At 29.2% G+C, this 17493-nt stretch overlaps 5 protein-coding genes across 8 annotated transcripts; 3 read left to right on the top strand and 2 right to left on the bottom strand.

Moving 5' to 3' along the window:
- Positions 1-44: 44 nt before the first annotated feature.
- Positions 45-4429, bottom strand: LOC105200435. Its single transcript, XM_011167989.3, has 6 exons — positions 4295-4429; positions 3682-3935; positions 1393-1742; positions 1023-1273; positions 806-919; positions 45-514 (listed from the first exon to the last, which is right to left on the bottom strand). Exons 3-6 carry the CDS (start codon positions 1469-1471, stop codon positions 251-253), a joined length of 708 nt encoding a protein of 235 aa, XP_011166291.1. The 5' UTR covers positions 1472-1742; positions 3682-3935; positions 4295-4429; the 3' UTR covers positions 45-250.
- On the top strand, positions 1821-3143 carry LOC105200415. Its single transcript, XM_039448527.1, has 3 exons — positions 1821-2133; positions 2267-2553; positions 2920-3143. The coding sequence occupies exons 1-3, from the start codon at positions 1980-1982 to the stop codon at positions 3055-3057; spliced, it is 579 nt and encodes a 192-aa protein (XP_039304461.1). The 5' UTR covers positions 1821-1979; the 3' UTR covers positions 3058-3143.
- A 46-nt stretch (positions 4430-4475) lies between the features above and the next one.
- Positions 4476-8202, top strand: LOC105200414 (H2.0-like homeobox protein). Of its 2 annotated transcripts, none has more exons than XM_011167967.3 (5): positions 4476-4677; positions 4764-4965; positions 5293-5508; positions 7346-7533; positions 7694-8202. In XM_011167967.3, the coding sequence occupies exons 2-5, from the start codon at positions 4863-4865 to the stop codon at positions 7862-7864; spliced, it is 678 nt and encodes a 225-aa protein (XP_011166269.1). In that variant the 5' UTR covers positions 4476-4677; positions 4764-4862; the 3' UTR covers positions 7865-8202. The 2 variants fall into 2 exon arrangements, with proteins under 2 accessions (XP_011166269.1, XP_025995116.1); XM_026139331.2 differs by having other exon boundaries at positions 4527-4683.
- A 404-nt stretch (positions 8203-8606) lies between these two features.
- Positions 8607-12638, top strand: LOC105200412 (probable cytochrome P450 12a5, mitochondrial). Its single transcript, XM_011167966.3, has 11 exons — positions 8607-8796; positions 8990-9268; positions 9803-9914; positions 9971-10093; positions 10277-10418; positions 10627-10874; positions 11116-11299; positions 11363-11532; positions 11687-11765; positions 11827-12036; positions 12131-12638. Exons 1-11 carry the CDS (start codon positions 8631-8633, stop codon positions 12239-12241), a joined length of 1824 nt encoding a protein of 607 aa, XP_011166268.1. The 5' UTR covers positions 8607-8630; the 3' UTR covers positions 12242-12638.
- Positions 12442-17214, bottom strand: LOC105200433. Of its 3 annotated transcripts, none has more exons than XM_039448508.1 (7): positions 16328-17214; positions 15864-15939; positions 15476-15785; positions 15263-15362; positions 14972-15073; positions 14021-14182; positions 12442-13899 (listed from the first exon to the last, which is right to left on the bottom strand). In XM_039448508.1, exons 1-7 carry the CDS (start codon positions 16619-16621, stop codon positions 13834-13836), a joined length of 1110 nt encoding a protein of 369 aa, XP_039304442.1. In that variant the 5' UTR covers positions 16622-17214; the 3' UTR covers positions 12442-13833. The 3 variants fall into 3 exon arrangements, with proteins under 3 accessions (XP_039304442.1, XP_011166290.1, XP_039304443.1); XM_011167988.3 differs by having other exon boundaries at positions 15864-15960; positions 16328-17211; XM_039448509.1 differs by lacking the exon at positions 12442-13899 and having other exon boundaries at positions 14023-14177; positions 15864-15960; positions 16328-17212.
- Positions 17215-17493: the final 279 nt, after the last annotated feature.

Raw genomic sequence — 17493 nt, 5'->3', positions numbered from 1 at the left:
TATAAGGTACATACGTACTCTAATTTTTAAAATATTCTGTGTTGAATATTTTGTTTCATGTAAAGAGTAAAAATATTGTTAATCTTCGAAACATTTTAATCTGTAATATAAAAAAGAAAAGAAGTTCAATAATATCTAAAAGCAAAACATTGTGTGTTGGAATTTATTGTCCGACGTGTAACACTTATAAATACATATCTGAGTTTTCTAATGAAAACGTTTCCTAGCTTCCTTGTAGTAATAATAATTATTACGAAGAAAATAAACGACAATCCGTATGTTTCTCTTCACATTTGTCGCTGCTTGTTTCAAATTCCTCTTTAGACGGCAACCACGCAATAATTCGATGCATGTAATCTTGCGATTTATTATTGAGAGAAATTTGCGCTGCTTTTATGATTGGAGATGATTTACATAGTAATAATCGAATGCAACCAGTATCAGAACTAGTAATTCTTTCTATCAACTGATTTGATAGATTCGGATTCCTTGCTTGATCAATTAAATTTTGGATCTGTTAAGCATAATTAAATGCGTTATAAATTTATTTAAATTGCAAATATAAATATTTTAATTATATTAATTATTAAAATTTTAATTACGTATACGTATAATTAAAAATGTTCATATTACATGAACACTTTAATCTTGTATTATTCTTAAAAAAAAATAACTTTTATTATTTAATTTAAAACAAAATAGGGCTCTCTCTCTCTCTCTCACACACATAGATCTATTTTATATTAACAACAATAATAATAATAATAATAATAATAATAATAATAATAATAATATAATGACTTACATTTTTATTTTTATTTTCTAAAGTAAATTTTAACGGATCCCAAGCCAGTTTTTCGTCGTCCACATTTCTGGCAATATTACTTTGCAGCGATTTCAGTCCAAAAAGCGTGCTTATCTGTCAAAAGAAATAATCAAAATTATATCTAGTATAAAATAAATGTCATTACCATATAATTTAAATTATTTATAATATAATACATCTGACCACATATATTTACCATTTGTGCAAGAAATATAACACTGTTAACTGCGACTGCTGCTACCTTTTTTGAATCAAATCCAATAAGTCGAAAGAATGCGGAAACGAAATTTGAAGGACCAAATGATTGTTTGTCACCGTTTCTATCTTCTCCTCGTTTTTGATTTGGCTTATGGCCTAAACTCTTAGACACCAGATCGGCAATGTCTTTAGCCGTTTCTAGATAGTTACTTGCATACTGTAATCCTGCTTTTATCTTATCCAAAACATCTGAGATTACAAAAGTATATTGCTCATGCAAACATTTATTTTGATATTATCGAGTACCAAAGGATATTTGAAATTTACAACAAAACCTGCATCTTTAGAAAACAAAAAAAGAAGCTTACCTTCAGTTTTTGTGAGTTGCACTTCGTCAAATGTAGTTATCCAGAGGACACAAAAGAAAAAGCACGAGAAGCTGGACATTTTGTTGAATCAAACTGTTCAACGATACTGAGACTACTGCCTAGGATCTTTTGTAAAACAGATATTATAACGGGTGTTTTGCGTTAATTATGCATTTATTTCTATTCCGTTGCTCCGACAAAGTCCCCGTTGAGCTTGTTATGCGATTGTCACTCTTCTTGCTTCGTCAGCCAAGCGTAAGAAAACGGCATCCGTGTTTCGCAGCACGATTTAGTTGCGTTCCTCTTAGAAGCCAGTAAGAAGGTTGATTGAAGTGACAAAAGTTCTCTACCTAAAAGTAATATTCAACGTTTACATAGTCATTATTGTAATTAAAAACGATTTGCACGAAAAATACAATAATTTGATACAATTACTTAATTTTTGCTACTCCCAGTTGAAATAGTTTAAGTACGTGTTTGTGCCACATAAAGTAAGTTATTATACATGTTAATATAATCAAAAACTAAAGTGCAAATTTATATTTATTAATCACAAATCTTAATCACAAATTTCAGACTACTCGGCTATGTATTGCGGTTTGTTAATATTTTGTGCATTTTATATTTTAAAAATGACATTTGGAGATCAATCATCTTTATATCTAAACGAGATTCGCAGTTTAAGTGAATTGCCAATGGATAAACTAATTCATATAAAATCTTCCCTTGCAAATAATAATGGTAATTTTGATTATAAATCTTTCATTAAATAATTTATTATTGTAATTATTATAAAAAAAAAGTTATCAAAGCGTTATTTTAAGATAGTATTAAAAATATACATGTAAGATATACGTTATTGTAACACTTATAGACATTACTGATGAAAATGAAAATGAAGATATCAACATGTCCAGAACATTTCCGTTGACGCTGCCAATGGCGATGCCAATGGCATTGAAGAGAAATAACAAGAAGCCTATAAAACGATACGAAGAACATTATGATGAAAAAGGCAAAGACTCGAAGATTTCAAAAATCTTTCAGCTAGCAGTAACTGCACTCTCTTTTCTCGCATTCGGTGGTTATCTCCTTACACTCATAATTACAGCGATTCAGCGCAATACGTCCAATGGAAACGGAAATGTCGTCGTATTTTCGGTAATACTATAGTTAAAACAAAATTTCTTATGTTTAAACTAATAATATATGTATAATAAAAATTGTTTCTGATTATTTAATTTATTTGTTTTTATTATGACTTTATTAATAAATGTAGAAATAATAAGAATTACTCCGATTAAATATATCATTGTTAAAACAGTATTTTTCGTCATTAAACTGTAAGATTAGCTGTTATATTTTAGAATGTTAAGAATTAGTATGTTTTTCTAAAAGATCTTTAACATATATATATATATAAAAGCTGGTGATATTTCTTTGAAAATGTTTTGATATTTATGATAAGAATACAAACTGATTTTTGAAAAATGAGTTTAAGCATTAATAATTGTTAATTCTTCTTAGAATCTGCAAAGCCTACAGAAACTAAACCGCCCCAAACGGAACATTTTAATATTTGATCCAATGGAGAATAACTTTGAAACGGACAAACTCTATGAAGGAATGATTATGCTTTCAAGAAGTTACGCCTTGTATAATTGATCAAAAATCATGTACATTATTCTATAATAATATATTATTTATTCATGATTATATGATTATATCAAACAATAAAATATATAACCAACTCCACATATAATAGATATAATAGATATAATAGATATAATAAATCAAAGCAAATATTTTATAAACCAATACAACAAGATTATAAATAAAAATGTTAAAAAAATAAATTAATAATTAGTATTATTTTCCTAATAGTTTTTAAATTATTAATTTTTTATTATAGAGTTAATGGTATATAAAATATCGTAACAGAGTCTAAATGAATAGACGAATTAAAACGACGAATTAAATTAGTAAATTTTTAAAGAAATTTTTTTAAGCTTTTACAACGTAATTAAAATTGTGTTGCCAATCGATTAACTTCATTCGAAAAGTGCTTATCACACAAATCTGTAGACTCTTGAAAATCCTAAAACCTAATAAAATCGAATAGAAGACCGCGCTGTGTACATATCTCGAAGAATATTCTTAGCGTGTGGGTAGAGAGGCAGCTTCAAACATGGCTCTTCAAATAAACATCTAAGTGACTGTATACTTCGCAGACCTACACGTAAAAGATAACCATATGGCTCTTGTAAAGATATCATCGACCATACGTACCATCTTTATACCATTGTTCCATCGATATATGCGAATTCTTGTACGTGCGAAAGCTCTTCGAAATCCAATCCGTTTGATTACGTGACCGATTCATATCCGATGGTATCAATTAAGGGATTAAGTTATGTATATTATAACATCGACTTTTGGAGCATACGTATATAACTCCATTATATGTATACTCTCTAAACATTTATCATTTTCCATATTCATTATATTCATTTGATTTACCCATGTTTAAGCACTCACATTAGCTAGAGAATTGTATCAAAACAACTTATTAAAACAAAAACATGTTTAATAGTACTATTATTAGTAAAAAATGTTTGAATATCTAAAAATATTGTAAAATAATGTTCATTTTTTTATATCTTTAAATTTTGTAAGATTTTATATTAAAAAATAATTAAGAAATATTTAATTTATGTTTGTAAACAATAAGATGCAAATATGCCGTAAATTAAAGAAATTAAAAACAGGATAACACATGCAGAATTTATTAATAGACGATATAAAATCAACGTATGTAAAAGACAATTTATTATTATTATTATTATTATTATTATTATTATTATTATTATCAAAACTTTTTCTCTCTTACGGATAATATTACCCAAGTTTGACATTTATATCTCGCAGCATCCGAGACACATCATCTTGGCCAGACCAATCTTCTCGTAGTCCCGCCTACCAGTATTTTCGTGGACCAATCCAGTTAATCCAGTTAAATCACAACTGGCAGTGGTGATTTTTTCAGCCAGAAATTTCTGAACATGGCAGAGTCTCGTTCACTCATTCACATTTATGCTGTTCTACAGTTCCTTCGAATATTTTTTGCGAAAGTGATAATTCTTCACTATAATAAATTAATGCAAACTTTATTCTTAAAATTATTTTTATCAAACTTGTGTTTAACATCATTATCATGTACATTTAAAAACAATGTCATAAAGAGTGATTCAAGAAAGTGCTGAATTAAAGCGATGTACTAGTGAAGTAATTGTAATATAATAGTTGTAGAATTAATTTTATGTTATTTTTAATAATAATTTGGTATTTAAATTTGTATTCTGTACAAGCAGATATACGCATAAAATTGAAATTGTGGACTTTCGAATCTTATAAAGTGCGCAGTTAACGCAGGGGCCGTGTGGATTTTTAACAAATTTGTAAAAAGGACGATGGACGACATTAATACTCTCATGGATAACGATAATTGTCCTAAACAATTGAAATTTGGCATGGATCGCATACTATCAAATGAAATTTGCCCAAGAAAAACAGGTAAAAGTTAATAACACTCAAAAATTGTAATTTATAAAATTTTATTACAAAAAATTTTTTACTTTTATATATAATTATCGTAATTGACTTGTAACTTGTTATTGGACAAATTTTTTCAGAGATAACTTACATACAAAATTATATCTATTAATCAAATATGTATACACATTAATTTTTTTTAACGCGTATCTTTAAACAAAAATTACAATTTTTTATATCTCTTTATAATATTAATGAAGCTCTACACTATTACAATTGCATAATGTACATATTATTATTTATACATATTATAAAAGTTTTAATTTACCGAAATCGATACGTTGACAGATATTCTTAAACCACTTCCAATACAACCTCCAATACAACCAATACGGTGTCCTTGCATCGATAGTTACGAGCGATGCGAAAATATCAGAACATGCATTTCATTTCCGCATGCTCATTCGTCATTATCTGAGAACATCACATCTGCATCTTATACCGGGTTAATGGAGAATTTAGGAACTTTATATCGGCCGGCACCGTTACGTCCTGTACCTAGAGGTAAATCATAATAAATTAGACATATATTGTTCATTCATTTGCTCAAAATTTGCATTAGAAAAAAAAAATTAATTTTTACACTACCTAATGTCTCCTGTAATTACTTACTGAATATTTTTATATATCTCGTAAAGAATAATCTTTTCTCATTGAAAATTAGAGTCGAAACAAGTTTATCATTTACTGCATCTTTCCGATGATTAAAATTGTACGAATTTTGAGTTAACTTTTGTGTTCTATCATTATAAAATCAAATCTAATTAAAATTAATTAAATATAATTTTATCATTTATAATTTATCTCTTAAAGCTTAACCTGTTACACACTATTGACTAATTAAAACTGAATAAATTTGAATATGGGCAAAATTTTTTTGTTCTTCACAAAATTTATAAGAATATCTTGAAAAGATTTAACTGAGCGTCGCAAGTTACGTCACTGACAAATGTTACCATATGGACATACTATCTTGTCCTTCTGATATTCAGGAGAGCAAGTAGAGCAAAATATTTACGTATCAGTGTATTCACGTGTTTCCTGTCTGTGTTTAAACGACATCTTAAGTGCCACCCAATGTTTACGCATGGTGTAAACAGCGGTTTCGATGCACGTTTTCTCGGTTGGCTGAAATCTGGTAGCACCTATATTTTATTTCTTTTTTCGTTGTAAGAGCTGTTCTCTCACTTTTCCTGTTCTCTATCCTCTCTCTCTCTCTCTCTCTCTCTCTCTCTCTCTCTCTCTCTCTCCCCCCCCCATGCTTCCTTATTCGATCCCCTTTGCAATTCACAATATTAACGATACGTACGTGTAAACTTTGTGTAAAATAAAATAAAAGAAGGAATAAGCAGATAATACATAAAATATTAAAGAGTGCATATTTAATAAATTTATTTCTTCAACAATTACATACACAATCTAATCAATCATATTTATTGCAAGTAAATAGAAATAAAATAATATAATGATGAATATATAACATAGCGAAATAAATCAATTTTCGAACCGTTAGACAAATTATTAAAAATGTAATTATTTTTATTAGACGTATTTTTTTATATTTTTACATAGTATTAATATATAAACTGTTCGAGTCATATTTAAATTGTTATATTAATTTCTTGAACAGTATAAAGAGAATCTATCAAATGTAGTAGAATCTATAAATTAGAAATGTATGATCAGAGATCAACACGGAAACCCCAAAATAACTATGATGTTAAAGTTATCTACGAAGTATAAATTCGGTTTGAGTGGAGGTACTACACTGTTTAAATACGTACAGATGTTGTATATTTCGTGCGATCGTAAATCAGCGCGAAGTACCCCATCTCCGGGGTTTCTTCGGACTAAAATCTGTAGAAACTGACACTCATCGAGCTAAGAGTAGCCATTCATCTCTCGTGATGTTTCTTTACCTTCGTTTAATTATTCACAAATTTTTTAAATTTTTTCCTTCGCAAGGAACATTTGATATTTTCAAAGCAAGTATACTTAATAGAGAGAAGTAGAGAGAAGTAAGAACTTCTCTCTAAAAAAAAATTTTTTTAAATATACTTATATGATGTCTGATCAATATTTTTAAAATAAATCTTTTAATATTATCAAATGCACATCTAATGCAAATTTAAAATTAAGTCTATATTAGTTTCGTACAGTATAATTAGGCAAAATTTTTAATACATCGATTGATTAATCACATATTATACGCAAATACAGCTTTTATAAAACACAAAGCTGCATTTTGCGCGTAACGCGATTAATTAATCAATGAATGAAAAACGCGCATCTTGTAAATGAAGTTGTTATGCGACAAATTTAGAAAATATTCACTTTTCAGCACTTATTTCATCTTCCTCAACGGTAAATTCTTCAGAAACAAACACACGAAGAAAGAGATCGTGGTCCAGAGCTGTCTTTAGTTCTCTACAGCGGAAAGGTTTAGAAAGAAGATTTTCCCTACAAAAGTACATTACGAAACCAGACAGGAGACAATTGGCAGCGACTTTAGGTCTAACCGATGCACAGGTTGGTACAATTTATAAAATAAAGTTGATATACCTACTTCCTTATCCTGCAAAATAAAAAAAAATGTAATATTTGTTTACCCATATATAGACTTTTAAAGCAAAAAACATTAATAATAAAAAAAAACGTTTTTATATTAAATCCTCTTTTGCATCATTAGGTGAAAGTTTGGTTTCAAAATCGACGAATGAAGTGGCGGCACACAAGAGAAAGCGAAAACGCTGCGTTAGCCGGTCCAGATTCTACGCAGAAAGATTTTCCGCAAAAATTAGTTAAATCTATCACTAGTGATACGACGCAACAAGACGAAGAAGATATAGAAATCGATTAAATTCTTAGATTTATGAAATGTTTACAATAATTTTCACCTTAAAATAAAATTATATTTGTAAACGTTTATCAAAAAAATTATATTACGAGATGATTATATATTATATAACATATAATGAATAAAAATGATATCAATATGCATATACATAAATGCATTATTAATATGTGCAATTATGTATTATATATAATTTCTGTTAGAAGAGAAAATAATGCAATATATTTTACCTTAAACATAAATAATAATAAGTTGTTTATTACAAAAGTGTTATAAGAGTAATTTACGATATAATCAAATTGTATTTATATAAATAGATTGTTATTAAACTATAATTAACAAAACTTTATATATGCGTGTATTACAAATTCTATTATTTATTGTCTAAAATTTCAAAATATGTATATTAATACTAGAATGAATTTATCATTAATACGAATTTCAGTTTTTTTTTCGACATGTGCTTCCATGGCAACTAGTTTATTATTTCTTTTCTCATCGGAGTAAACATATGTAATAACTCAATCGTCATTGCATGCAGATAATATTTGGCAATTTCACTTAGTCTTTCCATTTTCTAAACAATATTTACTAACAGGTATAAGGAAAAGTTTAAGTTTCTATTAATATATTAGGCATATGTTAATGTATATATACGTTAAGTAATTTGCATCTGTGTTCTTATTTTTCTTATATGTAATGCTATACTGTATTTTTGATTTAGGGTGTAACATCAGGCCTTAATAGTATAAAAATATCATTGCAAAGCAAAATGATACGTTGCTTAATGAAATCTATCTTTGTTGCTCGAGATCTTTCATCGCAGACATACGGAAAATGTTTCTATCAATTATTCTTCTCAACGATGAAGCTAGCAGATACATTAGCAGCTACTGAGGAAAGAAAAAGCATGCCACTCAATTCTAATGACATAATAAGTGAGAAAGATAGTACTTGATTATTCAAATAATCATACGTTTAATAATTTTCAAACAAAAATTTACATAAAATGACAGATAAACCAAGTCACTGCAAATTTTAAGAAGAGAATCGTATAATTTGTCATAGTCTTAATAATAATTTAATTAATATTTGGCCGTTAATTTTATATCTCAAATTTCTCTATTTCAGCCGCTTCCATGCAATCACATACAATTCCAATGGTAAACGCAACGGTAACATCAACAAAGACGATATCGTTATTGGAACCTTCCAATTCTGAGATGTCGGAAAGTATTAATATTCCTACATCCAAAGCTATGCCACGTATCCATATAGAACAAACACCATTACCGTTTGAAGAGATTCCTGGCCCAATGATTCTGAAATTATGGGAAAAGTATTGGAGATACGTGCCACTCTTGGGTACGCAACTGTTTTGCAGTCTGTTAATAAGCAGACTTACGGAGGGTACGATCTCTTGAAGTTCAATTGCTTCAAATTGGAAGAACTGTTTTCTATTTTTATATTTTTATTTTGAGGAATCAAGGATATAATAAAAAAATTTGTTTTGTGTTCATAACAATGTACAAAGAATAAAAATCAATTTTGGTTCTTCAAATTTTGGACAAATTGCTTCCTGAGATTAAAAAAAAAATGAACAAAAATATGAAAAATGTATGAAAAAGTTTCTAAAATTTGTTGATGCATTTATGTATTTGTATATTTACTGTAGTAGACAAAAAATTTTTTTAAATATTTTTTTTATTTTATAAAAAAAATTTATTTTTATTGTAAAATATACGTATATAATACCATACGTATACAATTATTTTCGATATTTCAAAAAGTAAAGTAATATTACTATAACCAACTTTTTAGAACAATTAAAACAATGACTAATAAAAGTGGTTAAAACAAAATAATTAGTATAAAAGAGAAAACTTTCTACAATCTAATGCTATCGATCAATCAATAAGAATAATTTAATATATTATATTGCAGGACGATTATCCTGGAATCGCAACGTCACACCAATTAAATATCTGTTTGATGAATATGGATGCATCGTGAGAATTAATGGACCGCTTGTGAATGATATAATAATGATTCACAGGTGAGACATGATAATTTTTATGTTTTTCCCAACAGTTGATTCATCAATCGTTTTAGACCTGAGCATATAGCCAAAGTTTTCAATCGGGAGAGCCAGTCACCCATACGTAGTGGTATCGATATTCTTCAACATTACCGCCTTAATCATCATAAATATCGTTCTGCCGGAGCGTTTTCTTTGTAAGTAGTATAATGCATAATCAATTACGAAAAAATTTAATACAATTATTATTGAATATAAAATAGAATGATTAAATATAAATTTCAATATGCAAGAGGTTATAATGTACGTATTCTTGTAGTTTTCTTTTATAAGACATTTGTTAATGTAATAATTTAATAATGAATTTTATGAAATATCAGACAAAGTTTGGAGTGGTTAGAAGTAAAAGAGAAAGTTGATCAACCGTTACATGAAACTATTTCCGATTATACTGAAAAACTGGATTCAGTGTGCGGCGAACTTATTAATAGAATTCGTAATATACGCAATCGTCAAGATGAGGTATGTCACTGTACAATAACTAATTAATAATGCACATAATTAATACAAATTATGTTAAATTTAACTTATAATTTTGATTAATTAAAAAATAAAACTAAGATCTGACAAAATAAAAATGAGCAAACAAATGTAGCAAGACGAATAATTTATTGTATATATAATTAACAATAGTTTAAGAAAAGTAGTACAGTTATTATTTGAACAACAGGTACCAGCAAATTTTCATCGAGAACTCACCGCATGGGGCATGGAATGTTTCTATGTGATCATGTTCAACCATCACTTTGGTTTTCTTGATTCTACCTCAAAATCAGCTTCAGAAGTCACAAAAATTATTAACGCGCTAAATACTGCACACACGTATATGAGTCGCTGCGAAACCGGATTTCAGGTGTGGAGATTCTTCGAAACTCCATTCGTCAAAAAACTTTATGCAGCTTGCGACATCCTTGACGAGTAAGTCATAAAAATTTAAGAGCTTTAAATCAAAGCTTAAAACCTTAATAACATGCTTCTATTTAAACAAGTGTGCGCCACATGTGTGTGTGTGTGTGTGTGTGTGTGTGTGTGTGTGTGTGTGTAACTATAATTTTACGTAATATATTATTTATATGACTGCGTTGATAATAACATTTGTTTTCAATTATATATTTTACTAATTTTTCGAGTGGCATTTACTTACAAATTTATACTCCAGAGTTATTGGAAAATATATTCAGCAAACTCAAAATAAGCTGCAGACTTCATCGATGACAAAACAAGAGAAATCTACGAATGAAGAAAGAAATTTATCGTTACTCGAAAAAATGATGATTCAGCGTATCCATCCAAACGACATTTCTATCCTCTTGATGGACATGATTATTTTAGGCGTTCAAGCTGTAATATGCAATAATTTAATATAATCGAAATAAGAATGTAAGTAACCTATTGTAAATTTTCAGGTCATTAATTGCGAGGCATTCCTACTTTATTTCCTAGCGAAGAATCCTAGAGTGCAGAAACGGTTGTATAATGAAATAATGTCTGTTTTGTCGAAAACGAAGTATACTCTGACGAAGGAAAGCTTGGAAAATATGCCATATTTAAAAGCGTGCATAAAAGAAAGTCTCAGGTAATGGAAAATATGACAATACGAAAATTATTTTAGTACGTTAAAATGCGTTATTTAAAAAGTCAATAGTTAAAAATTATTATTTATAAAAAAGCTATAGGAAAATTGAATGTATCAACAAATTATTATATGTAACGTAATATTTTTCTAAAAGATTACGACCAGCGTTTCCTTATTTAACAAGATTATTACCGTCGGCAATTTCGTTACATGGATACACGATACCAAAAGGAGTAAGTTGTAAATGTTAGTTCGAGTTTAGAAATAGTATAATGAATAATTTTTATTTTCTAGACTTTCGTCATAATGGCCAATCAAATAACATCACAGCGTGAGGAACATTTTGAAGATCCTGAAAAGTATCAACCAGAAAGATGGTTGAATCAGGATAAATACGTGCATAGCGATTATCAAGAGTATTCATGTCTACCTTTCGGCTATGGTGTACGATCATGTCTAGGAAAAAATATGGCTGAAACACAAATGATGTTACTCACTGCAAAAGTAAATAGATTTTACACACAACGTTATTACGCAGAAATATAATACATAAAATATAATACAGAAGTGATATGAAGAGATATCTTGTTTTTTACAGTTGGTAAAAGAATTTACAATTGAGTACGATTACGCTGAGATCCAAAGTCGATTTCTTATACTAAATGTACCAAATAGACCATTACGTTTTCGATTTGTAGATAGAAATTAAAAAACAATAAGAAATGTGGAATTCTCTCTCACACACGTAAGATAAAAGAATCGATGAAACAAAATAATTATTAGATGTGAGAATGTATCTGTATTAAGATGATATTATAAGAATTATTATCATATAAGATTACCTTTCTGTACAAAACCTTTCTGTACAATAAAGGAGGGAACAAACTATGATACTACATATTAACCATATACTTATTCTTATGTCAAATTATATATTTCTTTAATGACAGACAAACTTAGAAGTTACACAATAACATATATGTTTATACTCGTATTTACATACAATGCGTTCCAATTTGCTTGATAGATACAAAGTGAGAAATGTACCTGAATGAATTAATGTTAGAGTTTACAATATTAATTGTTACAAATAAAATTAATTAATAATATTTGCTGTTTATAAATGCCGTATAATTTTATTGATAATTTAACTGTTTATGTGTGTAACGAGATCTCTCTTAGAGATATGCGAATCAAGGATATATTTATAAGGTCAAATCATATCAAATCGTATCGAATCGAATCGAATCTCTTTGATTCGAATTAAATTCTCGCGGATTTATATACTAATTTAAATGTAATAAAGTTTTCAATGACGGTGCAGATCCATTTAACATAAAATTTAATCAAACCAAAATATTAATCGTAAGAATTTTAAAAAATAATTACAAAAAAATAATGTGTTAAGTAAAAATTTATAATAGATACTAGACAGTGGTAAGTGTAAAGATATTACATTGATAAATGAGAATTGAATACATATTTTACACAATTTACAATGTTATCGAAATGATAATACTTTATCGCGTTTCATTAAGAAAATACAATGGGACAATGAAAATACAATCGAATTTTGTTCTAAATTCTGTTAAATAAAGTATGATACAAACCTATGAGATATTGAAATAAATTTATAAAGACGATCTAACATTACACAATACTGGACAAATTTTTAAATAGTTTATAAAATTTGAAATATCTATAGAAAAATTATAAAAGTTTCAGAAACCAGTCAGACACGAACGTTATCATGTACTATAGTACGCACAGTACGCGCTGAAACAAGATTGGTAGCGCAAAAGATATAAATAAAGCAATCAAAATTTCAGCGATCTGATATTTTGATTGGGCGCATCGAATCATCGATGATTCGATATTCTTAAACTATTCGCATATCTCTAATCTTTCTATCATATGGTTATCATGTATAAGTATTCTTATAGCGATTTCGGCTGGGGGCTGGGGCACATCGGTGTGCCACCTTATCGGTGGCACACAAACTGGCTCCGACTGTTTTCTCAGGTCCACTTCGTGTACACTCAATATGCACTTGTGAGGTGCATCGAGAGTCTAGACGAACACGCGGCACCATTAAGAAACTGAATTATTTGACTAGCCAAACACAAAAGTTGCACCGACACCAGAAATGTGCAACCGGTGTGCTCCAGCTATTAGTCGAAATCGCTATTAGTAACAAATATATATTTATTGTACCATTACAGTTCTACATAACAGGCATTTGAAAAAAGATATAATTTGATATAATTTTACCTTAAATTTGTTACCTTTCTAATTCTTTCTCTACTCTTGATTCATTATTACGTGGGCCCGTATAAATGCCATGTACGAGAATACTGTCGAGATATACTAAAAATGAGATATAATGAAATTTTAAATGTAAAGTAATAATCAAATCTAAGAGAAAATAAATGCAGAAAAGGAATGTAAGAAATAAAATTAATATACGTAAAATGATGAAATTTCTTACTGATGCGTAGTAATTCATGGACAAGTTTGGTAACGCACATGGAATTGAAACGGTGACGGGTCGTTGACTTCTTAATATGATATATATCAAAATCTTTCGCGTTTTAATTAGATCATTATTATACCACAATGATTCATAGACGGCAGACGCTATGTCGCTACTCTAATAAAAATTTTGTTTAAATACATAACAAAAAAATTAGATTTTTGTCATCCCAGCAAACGAGAAATTGAAAAATATTTAAAATATTTAAAATTATTAAATGGAACAAAATTAAATCAAGTTTTTGGATTTTTTGAATCCAAAACTTTTCTATCTGTAATCCAATTGAATCAATAATTACGGATTGGCTATTTGCTTTCTGTATCTTATTCAATGCATGTACATAAAAGTAACACGTGCAACCTATTTTCATTTGAATTCGTAATTGTAAATTGGTTATTTGCTCTTGGTATCATATTCAATGTACAATGCAATGAATTATATTTAACTATCCTAACAGCACAACCATCCATATGTAGACTGTAAATCGACTTTTCTAAGTCAGACTTTCAGAGTTGACTGCAAGTCGACTTTACATAGACGTTGACGTCATAAAGACGTCTAGAAAAAGGCATGTCGTCCCGTAGTCCTGTGTGCATCACGTATCGTTGAGAAACATAAATATTCATATCAAATAGACGAAACAGATCGATACATGAAGAAACCTTGATCTACATCGTCAATGAGCAAACAATATTTTTTAATTGGTTTTTTAATAAAAATTTTCTTATATTTATAATTAATTTAATTATTGTATTACATTGATATATATGTTTTCTAATTTAATACCTTTTTCGTGAATTCAGAAACTTGATTCATATGAATTTATCCAATCCAATCATTTGTCGTTTACTGGGATGTATACTCATATAATGTAATTATACGAGTTACTTTATGTAAATAACTAACCGTGCTCATTACGTTGTCAGCTGGCCAGGCATACATATAGAGTTCCACAAAGCCACAAAAAGCTATCATAAGAAATGTCGATTTCACTGACAATGGGGCATGCTGTTGTATGCGATATGTCATTTGACGCGTAAATGTCGGAAAAAAAATAACATAAATAATACATCAATACATACATACTATATGTATTACGTTAAACGCACATGAAACAAATATTTTAACAAGTTCCAAGCAATTTGCTTTTTATAAGGTGTAAGCAATGAGTGATAAAACATAACGAGATATACTTACACTCATAAAAGTAAGATAACCGAATATTACCGCGCCGGTACTGAAAGTCACGCATAATAACGCTACGTAACGAATTGCACGCGTCACTTCTCTTGCATATCTATAAATATCCGGGGAATTTTGAAAACGTAATTATTTTCTCAACTACCGCATTTAACTTTTTTCTTTTAATTCTTAAATTTGTCTTTTCAAATCTACATTATAAGTACTTACCTAAGTAATAGCCTATGTTCGTGTGTGTATTTCATCAGCTCTTTTATATTTGTCATCGTACGAAATTGAACGGACAAAATGTCGAACCTGGCGGCTACGAACCAAAGTAGAAGAGCGGGAAAGGTATTGGTGCTAACTTGTATTACACTTTGATAAGCGATTAATATATGATGCGCATAAATGATAGTTTTCAATGGTTGAGATTCCATGTCGAATGGATACTCCGCTTCACTCGGAAAGGATTGTGACGAAAATAAAGGTGTAAATATAACACTGATGCCTGTCATTGCCAACCAACAAAGAATGCTACCTACCGATAATCGACTTTTATTATTTAAACAATTGCTTCGATAGCTAAAACTGAATGTTGCGTTTATCATAAACTTACCATAAAATGGTTTGCATTTGTCGACATACAGTTGGAAAATTTTTTTTTCATATTCTTGGGCTTGCTGATAATAATTCTCCATTTCCAAAACGATAAACTATATTGTTAGAGCTCATATTAACAGTTCTTTTATTATAGTTTATAAATACAAAATATATCAATAAAATGTATGAATAGATAATTGTCTCAATATCACGGAGTAAAAATTAATTATTGGTCACGTTTTAAAAAGTAGCATGAAAAATATGACAAATATTTCTGTGCTTAAAGAATATATGTTTATTTTATTAAATAAATAACTTGATTGACATTAGAATCATTATTGAAACGTTAGATTTCACAGTTTATCTTATAAATACAGACAAGTTTGAATACAGAGATATAATGCAGGGATTTCAAGTTATGGAACACTTACTTGCAACTTGCAACACTCTCTATCAACGTAACACAAACAAAAATCTTACCTGCAAACGTTTGTTTTGCATCGCGAATAGTATCATTTGTAATGGAATTTGCACAATGGCACTCAATTGACATCCTAATTTCATCACCATAAGCGCATTGTCACTGTATTTACAGAGTGTCCATATCGCCGCAATGACAAAAACTATTGAATTCGTCAGACAGATGCACTGGAAGGCACTGCGAACGAGTCTCTGGGACTTGGTCGCGTTTGATGGAAGAGGCCAACAGCAAGCGAACGTCAAGTATACCTTCAGAAAGACGATTACCTTATCCAGCGTTATCTTTCCCTCCATGTTTAAGAAACATGAACAAAACACAACGGAAGTTCAAGCTAGCTTTGTATAAGCTATTATCACTCCCTAGCGTAATATCGCCAAGATAATTTGCGAGCGAGTAGACACTATAATAACGCTATCATCGAGGCGCCGAATAATGTACATACGTGCGGTACATATGATATAAGCAGGGTTATAGCCTACCCTCGGAGGTGCAGGGTGCATTGATTATCAAGAGATCTTAATGTATACGAAACATTAAGAAAGCCTCAACGTTGCTTATTATTATAGAACATTGTTTATTACAATGTTTACTAACCAACTATTTGGTTAAGTAATTGTATTAGGTCAATTTTTAACGTATACGTTGTGTATATATAATAAAGAACTTTGGTTATCGTTAATATATCGCAAAATTTCAATTTTAATAATTTGTGCAGTTATTAATGTTTCAATGTTTTAGTAAACCATATGCATTAATTTCAAGTTTATGTTACTCATGAAAACAATATTTGAATTATTATTTTATTTATATTAACATTATTATTATTATCAAAGAGACTTCAAACAAAAAGGGTTTTATAGTAAACTGAAATTTTTGAAGAAATTTCTTATCATCACTGGATTTCTCAGAGGTTACTATAAATTACTACTAGGAAAATTAAGGGGTAATTTTTATAAGCCGTCGATTAGACATCTTGCCATTTCCCATCGTGTAGGAAGACAAAGATCGCTTAATTAATCATACGCATCGAACACAATACTGCCGCGTATTACAAACATCTTCAGACGCTTCTTCGCTACTGGTAATTGCCTAGTAATAATTAAACCCAGTACAGTGAAGTATAATTAGCAGTGAAGTGAAACTGCATGGTCTCTCATGGGATTAT

The sequence above is a fragment of the Solenopsis invicta genome, chromosome 4 (genome assembly GCF_016802725.1).
Source record: "Solenopsis invicta isolate M01_SB chromosome 4, UNIL_Sinv_3.0, whole genome shotgun sequence".
Taxonomy (NCBI): domain Eukaryota; kingdom Metazoa; phylum Arthropoda; class Insecta; order Hymenoptera; family Formicidae; genus Solenopsis; species Solenopsis invicta.
This window is presented reverse-complemented; position numbering and strand designations above follow the sequence as displayed.

Coding starts and splice junctions, on each gene's coding strand:
- LOC105200433 (XM_011167988.3), bottom strand. CDS start 16,621: ATGGAGGGAAAGATAACGCTGGATAAGGTAATCGTCTTTCTGAAGGTA. Junction 15,363..15,475: donor GAACATAGGCTATTACTTAG/GTAAGTACTTAT, acceptor GGATATTTATAG/ATATGCAAGAGAAGTGACGC. Junction 15,074..15,262: donor GTTATCTTACTTTTATGAGT/GTAAGTATATCT, acceptor CGCATACAACAG/CATGCCCCATTGTCAGTGAA.
- LOC105200415 (XM_039448527.1), top strand. CDS start 1,980: ATGTATTGCGGTTTGTTAATATTTTGTGCATTTTATATTTTAAAAATG. Junction 2,134..2,266: donor TTCCCTTGCAAATAATAATG/GTAATTTTGATT, acceptor TAACACTTATAG/ACATTACTGATGAAAATGAA. Junction 2,554..2,919: donor GAAATGTCGTCGTATTTTCG/GTAATACTATAG, acceptor AATTCTTCTTAG/AATCTGCAAAGCCTACAGAA.
- LOC105200412 (XM_011167966.3), top strand. CDS start 8,631: ATGATACGTTGCTTAATGAAATCTATCTTTGTTGCTCGAGATCTTTCA. Junction 10,094..10,276: donor TCTGCCGGAGCGTTTTCTTT/GTAAGTAGTATA, acceptor ATGAAATATCAG/ACAAAGTTTGGAGTGGTTAG. Junction 11,300..11,362: donor TTATTTTAGGCGTTCAAGCT/GTAATATGCAAT, acceptor GTAAATTTTCAG/GTCATTAATTGCGAGGCATT.
- LOC105200414 (XM_011167967.3), top strand. CDS start 4,863: ATGGACGACATTAATACTCTCATGGATAACGATAATTGTCCTAAACAA. Junction 4,966..5,292: donor AATTTGCCCAAGAAAAACAG/GTAAAAGTTAAT, acceptor ATACGTTGACAG/ATATTCTTAAACCACTTCCA. Junction 7,534..7,693: donor TAGGTCTAACCGATGCACAG/GTTGGTACAATT, acceptor TTGCATCATTAG/GTGAAAGTTTGGTTTCAAAA.
- LOC105200435 (XM_011167989.3), bottom strand. CDS start 1,471: ATGTCCAGCTTCTCGTGCTTTTTCTTTTGTGTCCTCTGGATAACTACA. Junction 1,274..1,392: donor GCAACTCACAAAAACTGAAG/GTAAGCTTCTTT, acceptor TTGTAATCTCAG/ATGTTTTGGATAAGATAAAA. Junction 515..805: donor TAGAAAATAAAAATAAAAAT/GTAAGTCATTAT, acceptor TATGCTTAACAG/ATCCAAAATTTAATTGATCA.